The 22852-nt window shown below is 32.4% G+C and overlaps 1 protein-coding gene across 5 annotated transcripts; it reads left to right on the top strand.

Moving 5' to 3' along the window:
- Positions 1 to 1077: 1077 nt before the first annotated feature.
- LOC116350678 lies at positions 1078 to 21184 on the top strand. Of its 5 annotated transcripts, none has more exons than XM_031782560.1 (5): positions 1078 to 1195; positions 1467 to 2123; positions 14276 to 14406; positions 14985 to 15107; positions 19249 to 21184. In XM_031782560.1, the coding sequence occupies exons 2-5, from the start codon at positions 2105 to 2107 to the stop codon at positions 19771 to 19773; spliced, it is 798 nt and encodes a 265-aa protein (XP_031638420.1). In that variant the 5' UTR covers positions 1078 to 1195; positions 1467 to 2104; the 3' UTR covers positions 19774 to 21184. The 5 variants fall into 5 exon arrangements, with proteins under 5 accessions (XP_031638420.1, XP_031638421.1, XP_031638423.1 ...); XM_031782561.1 differs by having other exon boundaries at positions 1462 to 2123; XM_031782564.1 differs by lacking the exons at positions 1078 to 1195; positions 1467 to 2123 and adding exons at positions 1263 to 1394; positions 3165 to 3268.
- Positions 21185 to 22852: the final 1668 nt, after the last annotated feature.

Here is a 22852-nt window from a genome sequence, read left to right as displayed (position 1 = left end):
GCCAAAAGCTTTAATATGATGCAAATCATGCGAAATGTTTCACTTATCTGATGTCATCCAACAACAACAACAACGAAATACGTGTCAAATGTTCCCTCCGCGATTGGAGTCCGCTCATCTTAAATCAAAATTCAATAACAATCCGTCTAAATTCAACGGTATTCCATTCATGATCCATCTATGGCGCGTGATGTAGACAGTGTCGTGCTTATGTTGATTCTTAACTCGATTTCAATGAATGAATGTTTGCGATGCGCACAATCACCAGCAAGCATGTTTGCTCTGCATGAATTTCTTCGCGATTCCCCTCACTGTAGCACAAACACCGTAAAGTACAAGCAAACTGATCAATTGTTGATAGAACTTATAACTATCTCCAAAAAAAAGAAAACAAGTTTGCAATTTCAGAAAGTCAAATGACGTCTTTTGCTAAATGAGCGAAAAACCCACGTTATTCCCCATTAGGTCCGAATATGACGAAACCATTTCAACCATATTTTTCATCGTATTTTGAATAAAAACAATAACTAAATAAATCAAGATGTTAATTTATTCAACTCTTTCTTTCAGACCTTTGCAACATTAAAAAAAAATTGGACCGAAGGAAAAATGTTGTTATTCACCCTTCAAATTAGTAGCAAAACCATAAGATTTCAAATTAATAAATGCCAATTATCAATCACATCAATTGTTTAAAAAATTGATTAGCAAATGTGAAAAGTTACCGGTGCATAGATTCGCCACAGCGTCACGTAGAAATATTACTTGGCGCTATGAAATTCCCACGACCCGCTTAACGAATTGATGAGTATCACTTTGAAAAGAAAACAGTGTTTCACACAAACCGAACGGTGCTTGCACGCATCGAAAATGGCTTATCAAATGCGTAAACATCCAATCTGAATTTGCTATCGTATCGGCGAAACAACACACAGAGAGAGCGATATAGACATATACATACATACATCGCAAACATTGTGTCGACAGTGACGACGATGACGAAGGCAGGCAGCTCGCACTCAATTTTGGTATTAAAAGGAACACGCACGACGAAAATATGGTGATTTGTTCGTGAAACATTGAACTAAAAACAACTTGTTGAATAAACTCTGGCAGTTGTGGCTCTGTATTCCGTTGTTGAATATACGAACAAAATTTTGTGATTTGTAGTGCAGTGTTAAAAAATTAATAAAAGGTGAAATAAAATATTTTGGTGTTAGCATTTTTTTGTGCATTTTTTCCTGGATTTTTCTCTAGCAATTTTTTTTTCTGTTGCCAATTTTTTTCCATCGAAACAAAAATCGTAAAATCGAATTTTATGCAACAGGGTGGATTTTAGTGCCACTCGATATTTTTTAAACAGAAATTTTCAGGAAAAAAAGAACCGATCAGCAGTGAGTTATCATTCGATTTATTTACATCAATTTTCTTTTGTTTTCTACTTTTTCCATTTTGCTCTAGTAAAGGTAGTACGGCTCAGTCTCCAGAATTTAAAAAATATTTCAAGCAGATTGAATGTTATTTCAAGTTTTGTCGAAGACAATAAAATCAATTGAGTATTTTCAACGAATTGACGCGATTAATTTAAAAAAAAAAGAGAACATAGGACATCAGCATAAATTTTCACCCTTTGAACTTTCATAAAACACGATCAATACTTACGGCTGATTAAATAAAGCCTGTACTGTTTAATGAGCCGGTGATAATTTTAGACGGCACGTATACACTCTTCTCAAATCGATAATTTCCATTGTGATTTCTATATACATGTCAAAACTACTCGTATTGTGGACAAAAACGAGCAGCAAGCCATCAAACTCGGTCTATAAAATTGATCGATAAAATAAAGGCAATATACATTTTTTTCCAAGCAACAGTGAAAAACTAAACGTCCAGAGAGTGAGAGTGACCGCTTGTTTGAGCTATTTAAATACTTGTGCATTTCAAACGGATTTTTGTACGAAAACAAACTTTTGATACGTGACTGCTGACGACGGATTTGTCATTCATCAGTGCCATTTTTGTTGTTGTTGTTCGAAAAATTAAAAGCTTCGTAGCTGATTGTTGTGAATTCGCATATCCCTCCTTTCGGCATTCAAAAAATATGGTTAATCACAGAAAAGGTTAGTGCCTCCTTTTATACGAAATTGCATACCTGAATACCGTCTCTTGATGCAGTTTTGATGCTCTCACATTTAAAAAAAATCATTTTGCACAAACTATGTTGGTATTTCTCTTCATTCTGAAATTCAAACTTTTGATGCATTCTTTTGGACAATATTTCTAGAGAAAAACAATTCGGAAACATTTTTTTAATGCTTTCAAATAGTTGGACACTAACAAAAAAAAAATCGCAACCCAAAAACAAACGAAAGAAAAAGATATTGAAAACATTGAACCGAAAAACGATTCACTCGAATTGAAATATCAACAAATGCAGGATATTCTCAAGAGAAATCAAAAACAATTGGCTATTTATAATTCTGTTGTATGCTTCTAGTCTTATTTATTTATTCATCTATTTACGAATGCTCTGTTTCGAAATCTATGCTATTTTTTATGTAATTTATTGATTTTCCTCAGCAGTGTGGAAGACAACGAGCGACAATAAAACAATTACTTGTTGCAGCACTTTCATTTGTTTCACTCTTCACGGATAATTTTATTTAATACATCAAATACCACGATGTAATTTAAATGCTGCCATTCTATTGTGTTAAAAGCCATTAAACACTGTATCCATCGCATCACTCACTTCGAATCAACGCCGTGTTGATATGCGTCTTGATCAGAAAAAAGTGCAAACAACATCGAAATAACAATTAGCGTGTGCAAAGAAGCAAAAGAATCTAATTGTCTGTCTAATAAAACGTAATTTATAAATTTGCTCATTTTTGTTGAGTTCGAACCCACGAATACAGTTCTTCTAACGGATTTACAAATACCATTTGATTTGCGACAGGCTCTCAGTAGGTTTTGGATGTATTTTTTTTAAATCCAAAGTGTGAGCCGTGCACTAATTCGATTTTCCGGTAAATCAAACGCGAACAAAAACAATGTATTGAATTATTAGCAATGTCAATTAAATTAATTATTTTGATAAAAGTCTTCTAAGTAAGCACAAATCAGCACGCCAAAAACTAATTATAATCTTGTGTTAATAGCATTTGTTACGGCTGAAACACCGTCTTCATCGGCAATTCATAGAAAATGAAAACAAACCTTGCGAAATAGATTGAATTCGATTATTCTTGTGCTTGATTGTTCGGTAAGATTCCTTTTGATTTTCGTGTACTTATAGCCGCCAAGAATCCATAGACAGTACGTAAATTGGCATCAAGACATAATGAAGTAGTACTCATACGTGTAACACATTGAAAAAGGCCAGGTTTGGCAAAAAACACTCGAACAAATAAATATTGATGTGAATTTGATTTCAAAATTGTAAAGTAAACAGTCGATTTTATTCATGACAAATTCTAACAAAATCGACCTCACCAAACATTCTCGGACACATCAATTCAATTTATCCCGAACGCCAAAAGTCAAATTACTTTTGTCCAAACAGTTGGTTAAAATCTGAATTTTGGTCACAAACCATGTTTATGGCTTATAAAATCCTGTTAAAGCTTGTTTTATTATATTGAAGGGTTCAAATATGTCAGAAGCAATTTTATGACAAACCTCACTTTATTGACCAACAAAATTCGTTTGACCATAAGCAAGTGTAAGCACTGTGTGTAAGCTTTTCACAGTTAGAAGGTATGTGATGTATTCACACACAAAAACGCAACAATAGAAAGTGATTATAATAAATGGACAAACCAATTCTTTTCTTAAGTCAAATGACAAAATCTTGGTATCCTTTATCGTAACACTAATCACAAAGGATACACAAATAAATAGACTATTTACAACTTTGGGACATGATTTTGAGAAAATAAACTGTTTTATATTTAAATTACTGCAATGAGATGTGTTACTAAAGAGTTTGTACTTCGTAAAATATGTAGAAATAACACTCACTTCAATCTCATAAAAATCGACTACATTTTTCTATCCATGATGAATAACATCAGACTCTTGAACCACACTGAATTCTTTATGGAAATGTGTATCTTATTTACTTTCTTCATTCTTAACATTTGCCATAAATATAAGTGGTTTTCGAAATTCGTTCATTTGTTTTTCACCATTCTCTGGAACGTTTTTTTTGCGTTGATACTTTGTAGCTATTTGAATGGAGGGTGAAAATATGTTATGATAAAAATGACTTTTCTTGAAGAGTATGAATTGCCAATTTGCTACTTTGTATGTTTTTGTATTTATAAAATATTCAATGGATTTCGGGAACCATTCAAAAATTTACATCCTTTTAATAATAAAATCTGACACTTCTAGCAGAACGTTAAATGAAGCGTAATAGATTTCTTAATCATTTTTTATTGAGCGTTTAAGATGACGCACAACACTTTATGTGTTAGCATAACGCCAAACTCACAACGAATTAGTCATTACAATTTTTTCGTAAATTGATTTATCGCATATTGCGAGGGCGAAATGACACGTTTAGTAAGAACGAAAACAAACAATCCAAAGCCAACGAAACGTGTCAATTCGTTTGAAAAGCGCGAGAACAGCATCATAGAAACGTAGATTCTAATATTCGAATGGTGTATTACACATTCGATTAAAATGAAATTGAACAAATCGCTTTCAATGCTAAATAGATATATGAACAAAAGTGAGAGTTTCATCGTGAACAAAATATCCTTGTAAACTAGCACGAAAAAACTTCCCTTAATAATGATGTTGGCCAATAAATTCAGATTAAGGGTTTTTTTTATTTGAAAAGTTAACCCCTGTTTATGTCGAAAATACGGTTTTTTGTGCGAGAAAAAAGAAGGTTATTACTTTAAATTTACCCTTAAATCACAGTTAAACATAAAACTAAATTTGCGTAATTTTTCATTAGCCTTTCAATTTTCTCACACATTTCGTTTTGTAATAAATGTGTTGGTATCACGGTTCACCCATGCGTAAGAACTTGACAACCATATAAAAGCATCTATTTGAAACTTCCTTCACATTTTTTATTATCCAAAATTATGCAGAAACTTTCCGCGAGAATTTCTTCGGCTGTATGCTTGTAAATCTCGTCTTTGGGACGAGAAAAAAAGGAACATTTTAGAATACTTCTGGTTTGGATTTGTTAAAAGGAAGGTAAAACTTAAAGTCGAATAAAGACAATATTTTCAAAAATAATGTCACTAATTTGGCATTCACCAAATATTTGTTGAACGTAGTTTGAAGAAGAAAGTACTAAAGTTTAATCAGAAAAGCTAAAACTTTCTCGAGTTATTCAATGATAATTTACTGGAAAAAGAAGGATCGAGAAATTATATGAGCTTCTGAGGTGTTTTTGCATGATTTATTCTCACGGTGACCTTTTCACACTCGTCACATGTCAATATTTCGGATGTTCACATCTACATACTGAATTATGGAAATCAAATAATGAAAACCTTTTTCTTGTATTGTTCTCTCTTGCGTGATGCTTTTCTTCGTTCTTTAAACAAGTCAAATAGTTGATGAAGTTGAACAATGGAATTTAAAATACGAAGTGAGTTCGTGGAATGGTTGCAACCGAATAAAAAGATAGTTCATCTCGAAGAGAGTGTGTGCAAATTTGGTGAACGCTTCAAGTGTAAACGTGGAATAATAACACGTTAGAGTCTTTTCCTTTTTTTCATCAATAAATACAATGAACATATCTGACCACATTCGACTCTCAGGGGAACTGCAAGCTTGACGCTACCAAAACAAGTGGGAAAAATTCACAAGATTCGGAGAGAGAAAAAAATCTCTGTCCAGATTCTGTTAACGTTGTCAAAGTGCTTCGCAAAACGGTAGTTTGTGCCACTGTCCTTTCTATTGATGTGTAATTGTGTTTATATTCTGGAGAAATTCAATGAAATGCACTTAGAAAATCGAATTTGAACATTTGAAATTGGTTTCATTCGTTTTGAGTTGGCCACAAAGCGATTCAAGACTTTTTTAAACTTTAAATGTTTTATTGCTTTACTGACAGGGTCATACCATTCAAAGTCACATTCAAATCGAATTTTTGTTATATCCAATAAAAATCGAATTCATGACGTGAATTTTTCATTACAAATTTGGAAGAAAAAAATATCAAATGCAAGCAAAATCATCTCTGACCAGAATACGAAGAAATAAATCAGGATTTCAGTGATTCACTTGATGCGATCGAAAAACAAACAACAGCCCACAAGTGTGCGTGTCACTCATAATGCAGGCACTAAATACTGACCATGCGTATGGAAATAAAACTGAAGTCGAAGAAACAGTGTAATCAAAGTGCTCTACCAAAATTTGAATCAATTCCCCTTTCATGCATACATAAAAATACGCAACTTTTCCATTCTGGACGTTTTATGACATTCATTAGAGGCGTCGTATTCTGAATTTTTCATGAAACGTTACTTTCTCCCACGTAATTTCCTTTATATTGAATAGATTTGACCAATATAACTCATGCCAAGAGCTTGCCAAGCAGTAAAATACGCTCGGGGGAGTATTTTTCTGTTGACTTAGTATTTCCAAAATAATAAACAAAGGTGAAAAAATTGCGGTACATTTCAGATGGTAGTGAATTTACAAATTAGATGCTCCAAAATAATTATCCTCAGGTGCTAATATAAAGAAAAAACTCGAGTTCGTTGTTTGAATTTCTCCGCAAATTCACCAGTTTCCATAGAATGCAAATTTATCAGACGTTAAGAAGAAAACATCCTTGAAGAGAGAAAAAACACGGCATTTTTTTACGGGAACCGCATACATTTTTTTATATTTCCAATCGATGCGGATTTTTTTCTGGTAGTTTAAATAAACACAAGGAAAATAGAAAGATGTGTGGGCCGTGAGTTCGAGTAAAATTCACAGATCTTCAACCTTTCCTTCTTTTTAGTATTGCTCCCTCAAAAAATTGATAGCCGTGTAATGTGCTGATAACAATATCAATTACTATGAATAATAATGCCACTTTGGAAACTATGACTCTCGGTAATTGCATAGACCCAAACATTTTACCTTTTTTAACAGAAGCTAAATGACGACAATGGAAAGTAAACCTGCCACAATATAACCAACCTATCAGTTTAATTATCGCCATTAATATGCTTCCGTCGACGAAAACCATCAATGCACAAATAAAAGCATGTTCTATGGCACCCAAAAAATATGTTGCGATTGATTTTTGGTTAGACAACAAAATGTCGTGTAAATGATAATATAATCAAAAATACATTTTCATGTGCCATAAAATATGGGTATAAAAAACGCCTCTGTCAGAAACAATCGATTTGCGTATATGTATCCGTATCGATTTCATGATTTAATGGAAGCATTTGCTCAGCATAATAAATTCCTGTGCAACATATAAACTATTTCCAACTTTTTATGATGAACAAATGTACAGACGTATCGTGTTATTTAAATGCCATCTAGAATATCAATACTTTCAATCTCAATATGCATGTGGGCATACTAACGAGCTCACTTGAACAGAACTAAAGAATAAAATGCTATATGTTGATTGATACAAGATTGCGATTGATTATGTTGCACCTTTTACGGCTGCCTCAAGGTATAAAACATACTTTCTTTTCTAATTGGCCCATTTCTACAAATTAATGCAAATACTGACATATTTAAGACAACAGAATATTGTTTGGCCCAATTTTTTTTATTGTTTGGAAATATTCTGACGATAATTCAGAACAATTGAAACTCTTACGGCCGCGGAATTGTTTCACTTTTTGGTGTGTGTCAGTTCCAAGTATTCGTGACGAATTTGACGTTTAGTATGATGTTTAAAGTTATTTTATATCAAATAAGTGACTAAAATAAAATTTCTGCATTTGACGCAGTCGAATACGAACGTTATTAGCAGGTATTTCGTTTGAAATTCTTCCTTTCATGATTGACATTTAATTCTGATGTGCGCATCGAAATTTTAGGCATTCAGAAATAGTTCAAAAGCATTTGCCTATTTCGAGAATAAGTGGCTGGTTGTTCTGCAAATATTATCATTATATTTTTGTGAGAGAAAATTTTCCGGAAATTTCAGGGCAACAATAAATTTGAATATGAATACCAAACCAAAATCACTTTTACGTTCGTAATCACTGATGTTAAATGGCAAACAAAAAATCTGAGAGAGTAAATAAAGAATTTCAAGTATCCAGAAAATATGTGAGCTTTCCTCAAAGAAAATGTTTCTTAAACATTGCCAAAAGATTTCTGAGGGAGAACGTGAAACTTTGATGTGGGCAACCACATTCGTTTTGATTTTTATCATAATTTTACAGTAAAATGTTGAATTCCACATTCTTCAATGTTATCAATTTCAAATGTATCAAAATTGAAAGTATTTTGAAGTATAAAATGAAAACGGCATTCCATTGATTAGATTGATCAAAAATAATATGTACAAATGATTGAACGCAAAAGCAAAATTCACTGAACTCAAGAAATCTTAATATAATGTGACTTTTTGTTTCAATAAATTACACACCAAAAGATATTAACGAATCGATTATTATCGTTCAGTACAAAAGCTGGAATTCCTTGTTCACACAAATCGTAAGCTTGTTATTCCCGTTTTATTTTTGTCACATTTTTGTTTACGTAGTATGTTTTATCTTGTACTCAGTTACTGTCTGTAGTACCAATTGTATGATGCAATTATGACAAGTGAAAAATCACATAATTCAGAAGAACAACAATGACACAACAAGTTATTCAATAACAACATTTCCCAAAGACAAACTGTGTGCAGGAAATGACATATATAATTGAGCAAATGTTTGTTTTTATTTCAACTTTATGACACAAAACTTTTTATTGTTTCATTGCGCAATTTTCATTTCGCTGCCAACTTTCATCAACTCTTGCCCTTTGATTTCAGCATATAAAGTGAAACGAAAGTTTAAAGAAAGAACAACACTTTACGCTCGGAGAAAATTGACATGTTGTTGATCATATGGACTTTATTTTATTGAACTTTTTTAAGAATCGTACGATATTGATCATCATACATCTTGCGCAATTATCCTGTTGTCGTACCAAAGATGACTAATAAATGAATTACTTAATCATAATAATTAACATTACGAGTTACGTCCGTTATGTTAGATTATATTTAAGTCACGCTTATCTCACTGATGCGCTCTTCCCATCGTCATATTTGAACTGTGTGCATCAATAACTTTTCAGACTAATGTCGTACCCATTAATGTTATGTACAAAGTACTGTGTCTACAGCGACAAAAAGCTAACAAAAACAAAGTGTTTATTGAAGCGTAAATGATTGAATCTACATGGTTTTAATAACATGGGAAATTATTTAATGCATTTTTCTTAAAATGAAATCGAAAGATAAACAAACGGCTTTTTTCTTCTTTCAAAACAAAATTGTCAAGATTATTCATTATGTTTTATAATAGAAACCGAGAATTAAAATCTATATCGATTTTATCGAAAATGTTTTTTCTTCTTAGAAGGCGTTCAATTTGTTACAGTCTTAATGGATATTTTCTCATTTTAATATGAAAAACGCGAATCGAAATTGATTTATGGAAATGGATGGACATGGTCTACTTCAGAGCCGATTAGAGAATTACTGAAACGGAAATTGAAACACTGAAAAACAATGTTGATTTGTAAACGAATTGATAAAAAGGCGAATTAAGGACAAACGCTTAGCTTCTGCCAAGTGAAAAAGTATTGAGATTAAAATTCGAAATGAAATCTCTACGAGAGAAAAAGCGCTCATCCATCTTTAATAGGTTTTATGTCTCTTCTTGTTGTTCTTATGTTTTGAGTCCATGTTCACGGTTCATTTTTATTTGCTCATCGTGCAAGGGAATATTTTATTGGCATGAATTTTGATGGCTTTCACACTTGGCAGCAATTCAAAGCGACTGGCTGTCTTTACTCATTGACCTACGCAAAATGTTTTACTATTAAGATATAATTGGTGAACGTATTTTAACCCTTTGCATTCAAAGTCGAACAAACACATGATTTCCAATTGAATTTTCGTCGCGATTCGTCAATAGACGGAATATTGTGCACAAACAATGGAATTAATTAAATAATGCCATTGAATGGGCAAATGGCAAACAGACTATTGTTTACTGTTAATTCGTATTTGGCTATAAAATCAAAATAAAGTGCGCTCATACCGTACATAGAAAACTAATGAATTGCACAAAATATAACAAAATCATTGGCATATTGTCTAATAATATATTTTGGAAGGAACAAAAAATCTACAAATGGAAATCAATAAATCGAAATGATGGAACAAAAAGAGTAATAAATACATTGCGCTCATGTCTTGAACTAATCATAAACGTTCGTACCCTTCATGTGGCCTTCAAATAAAAAAAAACCGTCGATTTTACTAGCCGTAAAAGTGTGGTCTATTGTTAGAACCGATCGGTTTTATTGTTTGGTCAAAATCTAAATAAATCCGAGTTACTTTCTCTTAATGTCCTCACATTACCCGATAAACAAATACAAACATCTTCGATTTCATCCACATCATATCCAATGCCTAATGGTTCCATAAATAATGCAATAAAACTATACAATCCATCGCAACATGATTCATTGAATTGCTTTGAAAAGGCAAAATGCATGCTGATTATATATGACAGAAACGTCCAAAATGAATGATGATTGACCAGAAAATACTCGGGCACCGTATAATTGTAACCCACAAAACCAATAATAGACTTTCGTTTATGTGTTTATCTCCATTCTGGAGTCACCCACGTAATGAAACTTCCGAATTATTTGAATGATTTATTTTATTGTTGATGAATTATTTAACTCGATTAACAATGAAATCATTTGAAAATGTCACAAATTCTTTTTATTTTTTGCATTTTTATTCTATGCATGCCGAAAGTGAATAAGTATTTCTCACATCGTATCTCTAATTTCAAGGGAAATTTTTGATTGCCTAAGAGGTTAAATGTTGTGTCGTTAAACAAAACTGATTAAATATTTTTTTTGCAATCTACCTGTGTTCCCACTGCGAATATATATTTGATGCTTTGGTAAATTGGGCTCGGTGGCTGTACAAATAGAAACAGAAGCTTAAAAAAATGAATGAACATATTCACCATTGAATAAACTGAACACCTGAAGCATACAAATTGGACTCCATAGTAATGAAATTGAATGGCCACATTATTTTGACATCTCGGTCCAAGCTTTGAAACCACAATTTCAGCTTTTGCTGAGCAAAGAATTTTTAATATACAAGCTTGCGTATGAATTGCACCTTTTTCGAATTCTTTTAAAATCACTTTTTTTCTTCAAAATTATCAAATAATATTATGTGGCTACAAAGAAATTTTTCCTTAAATTTCATGAAGTTGAAATTTAATGGCAAAAATCACAGGTTGTAGATACCGTACTCAATACTCACTGCTGTTTACTCCAAATCAAAAATATGTTCTCTCCTTTTGAAATATATAAAATGTCAATAATAAAACCGAATGAATTAAATATTTGAATTCGATGGAATTTATGCTTCTGCTTGAAAATAATTCCCTTGGAGATTCATCGTATGACAAATGTACAGATGCAGCATCCCTAGATTGGCACTGTATTCAAATAGAATGTAGAATATTCTAGATACATTCCCACATTTTTCGATTTAGCTGGTCTCTAAATAAATGTCTCGATTTGGCTCAAGGCAAATCCGTTCTCCTGCACGAAAGCTATTTATTGTCTGCATTTAACTTCAAACGCTTTCCAAAGTGTTCGCATAAATAAATGGTTGTTGACGAAATCTGGCAAAATAAATAAGCTTAGCATGTAGAAAGATAATACTTATCAATCACTTCACGCGCCCTTACACAACTTAAAATTGTACTTCCATAATGTGTATTCCATTTTTACCGTTTATATTTTTAGAATTGACTTATTTCTGTGGAGGTGTGTGCATTTTATAATCACAACATTGTTTAATTTCATTCACTGTTAAATATTTTGTTAATCTTTGTTAGTAATTGTCTGCGCTGCGAAATGAGTTGATGATTTGTGGTTAACAGCACACGTGCATTTGTCTGTTTGTACGGTTCATGACATTGTTTTGTATCAACAACGGGAAATGAGCATTTAATCCCGATATTTGCTCATATGCACAAACTAACTGAATAAATAACAAACTTTTCTCGAATTTCTGTTGATTTGGGTATTTTATCGAGTTTCTTAAATTGTAATGGGAACACATTATGCGGAAACGCAAACCTATGCGCAGCAATCTTTGCTTTGCGTATTTATTTTATTGAGTAAAGAAAACTTTGTCATTCTAAATGGCATAGAAATTCACTTTAAATGGTATAATTTCACTTCTAGAAAATGTGCACAAATAAAACGCAAATAAATATATTTTACATTACACTGATTCGAAAAGTTGCATTCATTATGGAAAAACAGATTTATTGAAATTTAGTGCTCGAAACTGCGTCAATTTCCGAATGACACAATTTTCTGAAGTATAAAAAGAGGCATGTTCGTATATTGTAGAACGGCGAACTCGCATTACAAAAAGTTCAATTCAAACCAAATTGGTGCAGTATACAGTTACCCGAGGTGGTAACATGTTGTTGTCAATTCGAAAATAATTGTAAATCATGTACATTTCGAAACCATTTTTGTTTGTTTTTTATTATCCCGAATTCCTGGTGTTTTCGAAACTTGTTGCTTGCTATCATTTCAAAAGTTTCAAATTACCACAAATCGTGCACTGTAACAATACCAGCTGTCGGTTGGTGAAAGGCGGAAAAAATATTTAGAGTATATGCGAGCGATACCAGTTTGAATTGATTGAACCCAGTTGACACACGCAAATCGAGTTCGCGGCACATGGTTTAAATCATTCTCAATTCAACAAAGTGACGGCAAACATGATTTGTTTGTATTTTTCGCAACTAATGTTAATTAAAACATTTCGCGGCAACAGGATAATATCTTTATTGTTATCACATCATTGCGATATTTGATTTGTGCACCAAAACCTACTAGTTTCATTTATTATTTCCGAACACACATTATTGCCTACATGACTTGCACATGACAATTTTATTTGCGACCCACAAATTGCGGCAAACTAATTGAAATTTAACGAATGGCTTCAAAATTGCACCATGTTGATGAGTTAACTTTATTATTTCATCGAATCGACAGCAGATCTGTGCGTTTTACATAACAGTTTGAAACTGAAAATATACATTATTAATGTGATTTTCCATCGTTAAACTTCCTTCAATATAGCACCCTTCATTTTCCAATCTTCCGTTCACAATAGAAAGTTCTGTATAAGAAATTATATTTTCACAGTTGTTTGGCATATAATATGGTGCTAGGAGGAAACATCTGTAAATTAAACATTATGTGAATACATAAAAAAACTACATATGAATCGTTGCGACGATTTTTTTTTTCAAATAATAGTTGAAAACGAAGTTTTTTTCTTCAAATTGAAGCTGTATTATTTGGAACAAATGAAAGCCATTTTTTTATCCCAACGATTCATATATGAAGGTATCCACCAGTGCATATGCTTTTACTCACTTTATTCATATTTTATTTATCCTCCTGGATCTTCTGACTTTCAATTTTGAAAAAAATATTGAAAATAAAATACTTTTATGCATTCAATACTGTAAATGTGATACATTTTCTTTGTTAAATTTTTTAATATCCGTTTCATTTCATTCTGCATACAATTTTGCAGCTTAAATTCAATTATTTTTTGTGGTTTCTGTAAAAAAGACTGTTAATATGCCATTGTAGTGTGGAAGTGTTACAAGCATTGCATATGCTCTATTCGATTGCTATTTTATCATTTTCCAACAATCCACTTACGTCGAATACTTAATAAAAATTGGCTTGAAAATAAACTCGAAAAGTTCCAAATTAGATTTTTAATCATGTAAACTTGTTTGCAAAAGTTGTGATTTATGACGCATTTCTCTATGGCATTGAATTAATTTTATTGAGTTGAGTCTCTCCCAAGAGACGATAAAGTCCATATTAACAAAATGACTATTTTCTATCTAGACTGAAATAAATTTGCTTAACTCACACTTGTTAATGTGTGTAATTTATATTTTAAGGAAGTGTTTTTTGAATGATTTTATTAAATTTTCGCTTTTTTCATTTACAGAAAATATGGTAGCCACGCTGTGGCTTCTATCACTATTGACCATCACACTAATAACAGCAAGTGAATGTGTTTATGCACCGTCACCATTAGCAAAATATCGACGATTAGATAACACACCATATGGCTTTCGGGTAAGAATGATACAACAACACTCATATAATCTTAAAATCGTTTATGGTGAACACATTTCAATCGAACATTATTTATTAGAACATAGTCTCAATATGAAAAACGATTTTTGCATAGTAAAAACACATTTGCTGAAAACAAATTCCTGTTGACAGAGGTGGAAGCATATGGTCATAATAAATATTTAAATACATGCCTCAACTGCATTTGCATGACTGTGATGCGGGCATGCGAGTGCAATAGAAACTATTTAATCTTCGATTTAATTACATTATAATTGAATCGGTTGTGTCTTTACATGCTGCCCCCATGCAGATAGAATTTTTGTGGTTATTTGCACAACCAACATGTCTTTTTTTTTCGTTTTGGCAAATAATTCCATTGACGTAATATCATAAAACGTTTATGCGGAAAATACTATTACGGTGTTCCCACGCGATTGAAATTTCATCATGATGATGGCCACTTATTGAATAGAAATTTTATGACATTTTTGTTTGTTTTTGATTCTTTACATGGTTTTATTTTGCCGTGCGTTATCTGTTCCAACACATATGGAAACTTTGTGCTACATCAACAGGATGACTTGCTACCAATAAAGCGAACAAAACTTTCACTTTCTATTGTTAATCCGTTAGATGTACTGCGCCAGCGGCTGATGTTAGAGTCTCTCAGAAGATCGCAGTACGAGAACGATAAGCAGGTAATTTTTTGTTGTTGTAATGAATTTTAGTCATTCATTGGAATTGTGCTCTGAAGCAAAGCATTTTTCAAATACTTTTTCTTTTCGTTTTACGTTAACAAGACAAAAAAAAACATACATTCCGTTTAACGATGTTCGTTGGCATTCCAATGAACCATTACGACGCTACATAATTTCAAGGTGTTCATTTTCGGTTAATTGGCGGCATCCATTGACTTGCGATTTACGTCATTTTTTATTAACAGCCCGAAAAGGGTCTGCCATAAATGTGGAAATTAAGAGCAAAATTACCGCAATATATATTCCAATTTAATCCAGACGGTGAGAGAGTTGAAATTTACGAAAATTTAAAGAGAATTATATAAAGCACCGGTGCTTCTCAATTAATTACCTTTATTGTTGATTCTCAGTTCCTTTTTGTAAACGCCATTTCTTCCGTTGTCAGTGTTTTCTTTCGTCACCAAAATAAATGCAAAAGATAATTCAACGAGATATGCTTATTTCATTTTTGTAAAATCCATTAAACTGACGTTTTTGCATTGGTGAATGTCATCCACACAGCGAGCGAAAGAAAAATGACTAAAGAGACAGTGGCACGCATTCATTGTGATTCTTTTGTGATAATAATATGCGATTATGATCCAATGTGCAATGTCGTGGGATTTGCCTTTTTGTCATGCTGCTGATAGAGATTTTCTAGAGCGGAAACATTCATTCTGCTGCAGAATATGTTCTTTCCATTTCATCTTTGTTGTTCACTCCAATTTTACTTTTGGATTCGTTTTTAGTCTTCTTTTTCTTGCACCATAGGATTGGAAATGTTTCGACTAATGAAAAACACAAACGAAAGAAACTCATAATCAATATCAAGTTCAATCTTACCAAGTAAACAGACCCAAGTTCTCTCTGTGAGTTTCTAGCGCAATAAATAAAACTCTCGTGTTCATTAAGTCAATGTTATTTTTTTCGGTTTCTTGTTATCCCCACACTAAGCGTAAACCAAATGACTTTGTGAATTACAACTTTAATGAAAATAAAAAGAAATTGGCCGAAGGGAATAAAACGAAAAAGCGTAGGCAAGTGAATGACGATTGATTCAAGTTCAAGTTTGTCGAATTTACGAGACAACAAGAACAATTTCTTTGGAGATAAGTAGCACATCACTCTTTCCATTTTAGATGTGTGTTCGCAAATATGTGTCCATTAACGATTGTGTAAGTCGCAAACAAAATGTAATCACGTATTTAGTCCGTTTTGGAAGTTGAATTCCCCTTCGAAAATTTGAACACACATTCGTATGACAGGTGCAGAATGTGACTTTGTTTCCCTTCTAATGAATCTTAATTGGTTACCATTTCGAATATCGCCATCGTCAGTGACCGGAGTTGGGAATTTTCACTCACATTTTTGGTCAGCTCAAAATATAACTTAATTAAACGAAAATGGAAGGCAGACCTATTCATGAAGGATATTAAAAATCCTTAACACAATCAATTATATTTACCCTCCTGTTATGAATCAAAAACATCGAAATTAAACGTTTCTCATTATTATTTCGGTTTGTATGGAAAAACGTTTTCGACGATTTTATTTAAATCCAATTCGAATAAAAAATACTTAAGCTGTATCAAATTATCCAACGCCTCAAATATTATATCATCTTGTTGGTTTCCAATTCAAACATTACACATTGAATGTTTAACGCCCCAACAAATATTATCGCAACTTCCCGTTTTTATTTAAATTTATTCCGCGTTTACTTGAATTCCAAATGCTCAGAATTGAAAGAAATTTGTTCCTACACAGATTATAATATACTACATTTTTTTTGCCGAAATTAATATCTAATGATCCGATTTGCACTTACATAAATACCAATCCAAACCTCCGCATCATATTTACCTTTCTCGGTAGATTTGTGGAACATTTGGGCAAAAGAAGCTTCCTCAATGAAATTCATCAAGGGCCTTGAACAAAAAAAAGTGACATTGTTGTGGTGATTATTAAACGATGCTTTTAATGTTTCAATTATCTATGCTGCAAAAACGTCGACATTTAAATGCGATTAGAATGGTGGCAATGTGCGAACGGAGAGTATAGAACGCAATCAATTGTAAACGATGGGATCGCGTTGCATTGAGAACAATTTACGCGTTTGTAATCTAATCTAGGCGAACGCAGTCACGTGTTCGATAAGTTGTCCTTATAAAGAAATCGACAAGTATACAATGCATAAGCGTTCGCTGTGTTTCGCTTTTTTCTCTCTCTCGCTGATCTTGTTATTTTTATACTTTCTTTTATGTGCTCATTATTTAAATGGTAAATTATGCTATGAGATTCAATGTTTTGTGCGCCATTGATATTGGCGTTTGTTGCAAAGCTGAAATGAAACACTTTCTTCGCTGCATGCCTGCAGGCACTAAAATTCTTCAATCAACGCGAATATTATTATTCGAAAGCTTTGTGCTGAAAATTCATTTTGCTTGAATTGAATTTGGCTTTCATTGTGTGCTCAATGCGCACACCGGATGATTACAATCGATGGCGTGATCCAATAAAAGCGATACGCATAAAATCAGCTAAATTAGAATTAAACTAAACAGACGGATGTTCATCTTCACTTTTGATTGAATGATAAATATTTATCTAATCGTTGCCGCACTGAACGACCTATCCAAACCATAACATAATTGAAGTACCAAAAAAATTTTGTCGCCCATTTGTTGATTGCCATCATAAATTATTGATTTGGTTGATTAATGTGTCATAAACCATTTGGCGTGCATTGACGTAAATAAATCATGTTGTCGAGACGAGTCGAGTCGACTCTCTTTGTTCGGTCACAATTTATGTAAATTATTACATCATATTTGGATGGCATTTTCGGCATTTATTCTTAGTACCAAAATTGATTAAAATTGACCCATACTTTGGTACCTTTAAACAATTTTTATAAACACTATAAATCAAAGGAAGTTTTCCACGTCAAAATCAAAGGAGTTTCTCTTCCGAACAGAAATGACTTTTATTAAAGCTTAATGAATGCGAATTATGAACATTTCAATTTGAATAATTGCGCAAAATAGTACAAACAAATCTGGGCTTGGGTCTTTGGGACCAAAAGAATATCACAATTGTAAAATGCGCTCACATGAATGTGAACAATGATAACATTAATGGGTCAATTCAGGTACGAATTTTTTTTTCGAGCATTTTTTTATGGCACGTGATTGTACTTAATGGTCGGCAGACGTTCTGTAATTAAGTAATAAATATTTTATCATGATTTAGTCAATAGCTTTCAATTATGCCACTTGGCGAATTAGTTTATGAGTGGTGCAGAGTGCGTGAGTCCGTAATTCGTAAACAAACCCATTGATTGACACTATTTCGTAAATAGCAGCTGCCATCGCAACTGATCCATACATTCTTTTCTATTGAATATTATTTCGGCGAAACTAGTTCTTGTTTGAGCCAAATTTTAAATTAACATTCCATGACTATCGATTTCAATTTAAATGTGTCAACTGACATAAACAAACACTTGACTTTAATTAAACATGATTCATTGGCATTTTGAGGACCTTTTTGCCAATTTGATTTTAAATTATTTGAATCACGTGAATATCAATATGAACAATCAATACGTGAGTTATTGAAAAAGACCGCCGAATTTCGTAATGAAATTAAATTTGGATTATAACTATATGATTTTACATCATCTCTGATGATAGATAGATTTTTTACATATTATTCGTGTAAATGTTGAATGAGATGAAAAAATCGTCAATTAACCAAATAAATTAGATTCGTATCAGCGTAATGGCATATTACATGCATGAGATAGCAGTTTATATCGATGAAATAGTGCACATTTATGTTAAAAATATCTTAATATCGGCAGCCATTCATTGGCTTCCTAAAAAGCGGCTATTAGTTCATACATGTATCGAACAAAATTACCGAAAAAATATTATGAGATTTTCCGGTATCAATTATTTAAAATTTTATATATGTTTTAATACTTATTCAAAATGAACTCTATTAAATCAATGTTGTTATTCAAGTAAAAATTATTTGAGAACCTTTTATCAAATTACCAAAAAAGAAACCAAAAAATTGTGATTTTTTATACTTCCAGATTATAAAGAACAGAGAGATATTGGAGAGAATAGGCAAACGAAGTAGTGGTAACGAACCATCAAATTTCCATGAACGCGAGCGATTTGAACCATTCCGGCAGCACTTGGACATGAATGCAATTTTGGACGAGATCACAGGAGCTGCCCAGTCAAATGACCATTCCATTTACAGTGCTCAGTCGCCCGACTACTATTTTGATGAGACCAATACCATTGACACAAAACAAATGCTAACGCCCCGACTTCATTCATTCCGTTCATCAGCATCGCGCCCATACGACATTGAAGCTTCAGCAAATTCATTTGCCACGGACGAAAATGGTTGGCGCGAGGAGAAACAGCAGAGCTTACACAATCAAAAGCAACAACCATTAAATGGACCAAAATCGCATTACATACGCCAATGGAACCAGCAAATCAATGAAAAAATGGATCCAAATGTACAACAACAACAGCAACAAAAGCAACCGATCAAAACAAACGATAACAATGGGGATTTTATGCAATCATTCGATTTGAATTAATTTCATTTGCGTTCACTCTTATAATCTATTTTATTGATGTAAATTCATTTTCGATTGTCTTACTTTGAACACGTTTCGTTGATGTTTTGAGTTCATTAATTCAATTTGCCAAAATCCAGAGGGTAAACAGGATGCGGCTGGCGTATGATGGATGAAGTGATACAAAATGACCTGAATTGTATGAGATGTGGTAAGAAGTGGCATCAAGTAAAACCAAAAAAAAAAAGAAATAAACAAAACAAACAAACTTAAGAGCATGTTCATTTTATTGAGATGTACAGAAATGATGAAAACAATATTAAATTAAATGTGCTTGCGATACAATTCAGCTCGGCTCGACCCGGCTCTCATTCACTTAACTATACACACTTCGTTTGTAGACTTTATAACAGTATTTACAATATTTTCTAGATTTAGGTGTACGTTCAGTGTGAATTAAAAACACACTAAAAAAGTGACAAAAACAAAATCTATCTATAACACAACAATGACATTTCTGGTTGTTTTTCAATTTTAAGGGGCCTACAGAAAAACGGTATTTTTACATGAACGTGTTTTTTTCGACATTTGGTTCGGTTGGATTTTTTTTTTGTTTTTACGTTCGATTTTGCGTCGTATATTTTAATGGTTTGTAATAAAATACAAAAAAAGTTCATTTTTCAGTTGGCCCGTATGATGCTACGGATGGCATGCGCTTTGAATGAGAAAAAGAAAGACAGTACATTAAGTGATAATAAAATTTAAAGAGCTCATTTACTAAATTCCCGAAACAGCGCAAGCAATTTGATGAAACTGTACGATTTATGTAGCTTTTTCTGCTTCCATTCAACCATTTCCAATGTATTTCAAATGTTTTTCGGTGACACGCATTACCCTTTCACGCTCAAATGTATTTAATTACTTTTGTGCAAAGTGAATTTTCTAACTAACTGAACTTATTGAAATCAACACATTCCATGTTAACGAGATGGATTGTAGCATTGTTAAAAGGCAATGAAACGTACAGACACAATTGATATTTGTATGAAACCCACTCCAATTTTCGTTAAAGTCTCTCTCTCTCTCTTTCTTTCTCTGTATACGTGTAGCTAAATTTAATTTTATGCTGTAAATGCCAGTCAATGTTTCTGCAACATCACAAATCAAAAGATAACCAAATTAAGCATATGGAAAAAATCCGGGCAAAACTTTTTGAAGAAAAAAACCAAAGACAAAAAAACTTTAATCCAATATTCAATGAACAAACAAAAAACATACCCACCCTAAAATTATACACATGATAACAATTACCTATTGTATTAATGAAATTAATATTTGAATTTAAAAAACAAACAAACAAACAAGGTATTGTGAAAGTCTAAGTCTAGATTCATTTAATCAAATCGATGTGTTATTTTAAATATAAATATTATCCCCAAAAAAATAAAAATCTATTATTACCAAATTACAATATACAATAAAGAAATGAAAATTAATTTATTGAATGCGTTGGTCTTGATTCATTCGCTTATGTTCATTTTCAAGAGACGAAGCCATACAAAGTGAGTAAGTATAACATTGGAATTCCCGAAAACTATCTACACTGCATATTCGTATGTTCCAAGAGGACTTTGTTCAACTTTTATAATTGATACGATAGTTCAATGAACCGTATTATTTACGTCGAATATGTCGTCACACTTGTAGTATTGCTATGACGTGTTGTGAGAAGAAAAACATAAAACACAAAGACCTACTGGAAAGTTGTGATATCAACAGCAATTTTCTTCAATTCAAAAACCACAGGAGTTGACCCATATATAAATAGAAATGTTCACTGCAACTTCGTTAGCCAACATCCAAATCAATAACTATGTTTAAAAAGCAAAATTTTAACATAATTATGATGATGAAATCATTGACAGGGCCGAAAATATAGCCAGACGAAAATAGACGGAACAACGCGTAGCCAGACCGCTTCCCTCTAATTGTGAATTCGATGCTGTAATATGTGCTATTTCAAGAACAACAACAATTGACAAAACAAAATGTCAAAATGTGATGAACCGTTAAATTGAATGTTGATGACGAAACGCCACCCCAGTTTTATTAGTATTGCGTCGATTGAATTCGGAAACGAATGGAATCAACAAAATAAACGAAAGGGAAAAAAGCTCGAAAATTACAGCAAAACAGATACTCTGACAATAATAATTGCTATTTTCATCGTAACGCTTTTGAAATTTGAAATGTCATGAATTATCAAATGGTTTTTTGTTTTCTTTGACACGACTTGCCACAAATGTACGCCTGTAAAATCGGTTGACCCATCTTTGCTCAAAGCAAAATGTAAAATAAATCGATTGATGACTACATGCAGTGGTTTTTCTTTTCAACTTCGTATAAACAAGGAGTGAGTGTCTTCCGTTTACGAGTCTGAATTCACTAAACCAAAAATATTACATTTTTAACAATGATGGTTTGAGAGAAAAAAAAGAAACAGCTGGATTTGAATTTTTCTGTGTAAATGTTATCAAAGCAGAGCATCGTTACAAATGAATAACAGGATATGTCTTTCAGTCACTTTCAGTAAATATATTCTAGGTGAATAAATATGATAACAGGTATAACTTTTAAATCACCGTAACTCCAGTCTTTTGTCCAAGTGATGAGCGTACCGTGCGGTAATGAGACAATAAAACTTCTTTTGTTTTAATAAAGCATCTGTTCAAAGCGTTTGTTAACCATGGAAAAGACCGTAATTTGATGCGGGTATATTCTATTCAAAATGTCATACATAAACTTGCAAATTGTTTCTATATTGTACAGCATTTTGGGTTATTGCTTTTATATTTTCAGTTTCGTAACTATGAAAAAACTGTATTTTTTATTCCGCATGAGCCACGTAACAAAAGAACATTGGCTTCAAAACAAAAAAATTCAATTTTTAAAATTGCAATTATTTTATTTTCAAATGAAAAGATGAAAATGATATTGTTCATAAAAAGAAATTGTGAAAAAGAATAAACTGTCACCAACAGATTTAAAATGTGAAGGGATAAACTTTCAATAAATTTAACGCCATACCAATGACGTGTTT

The sequence above is a fragment of the Contarinia nasturtii genome, unplaced genomic scaffold (genome assembly GCF_009176525.2).
Source record: "Contarinia nasturtii isolate CC-2019 unplaced genomic scaffold, AAFC_CNas_1.1 Cnas_scaffold_4311, whole genome shotgun sequence".
NCBI lineage: Eukaryota > Metazoa > Arthropoda > Insecta > Diptera > Cecidomyiidae > Contarinia > Contarinia nasturtii.
This window is presented reverse-complemented; position numbering and strand designations above follow the sequence as displayed.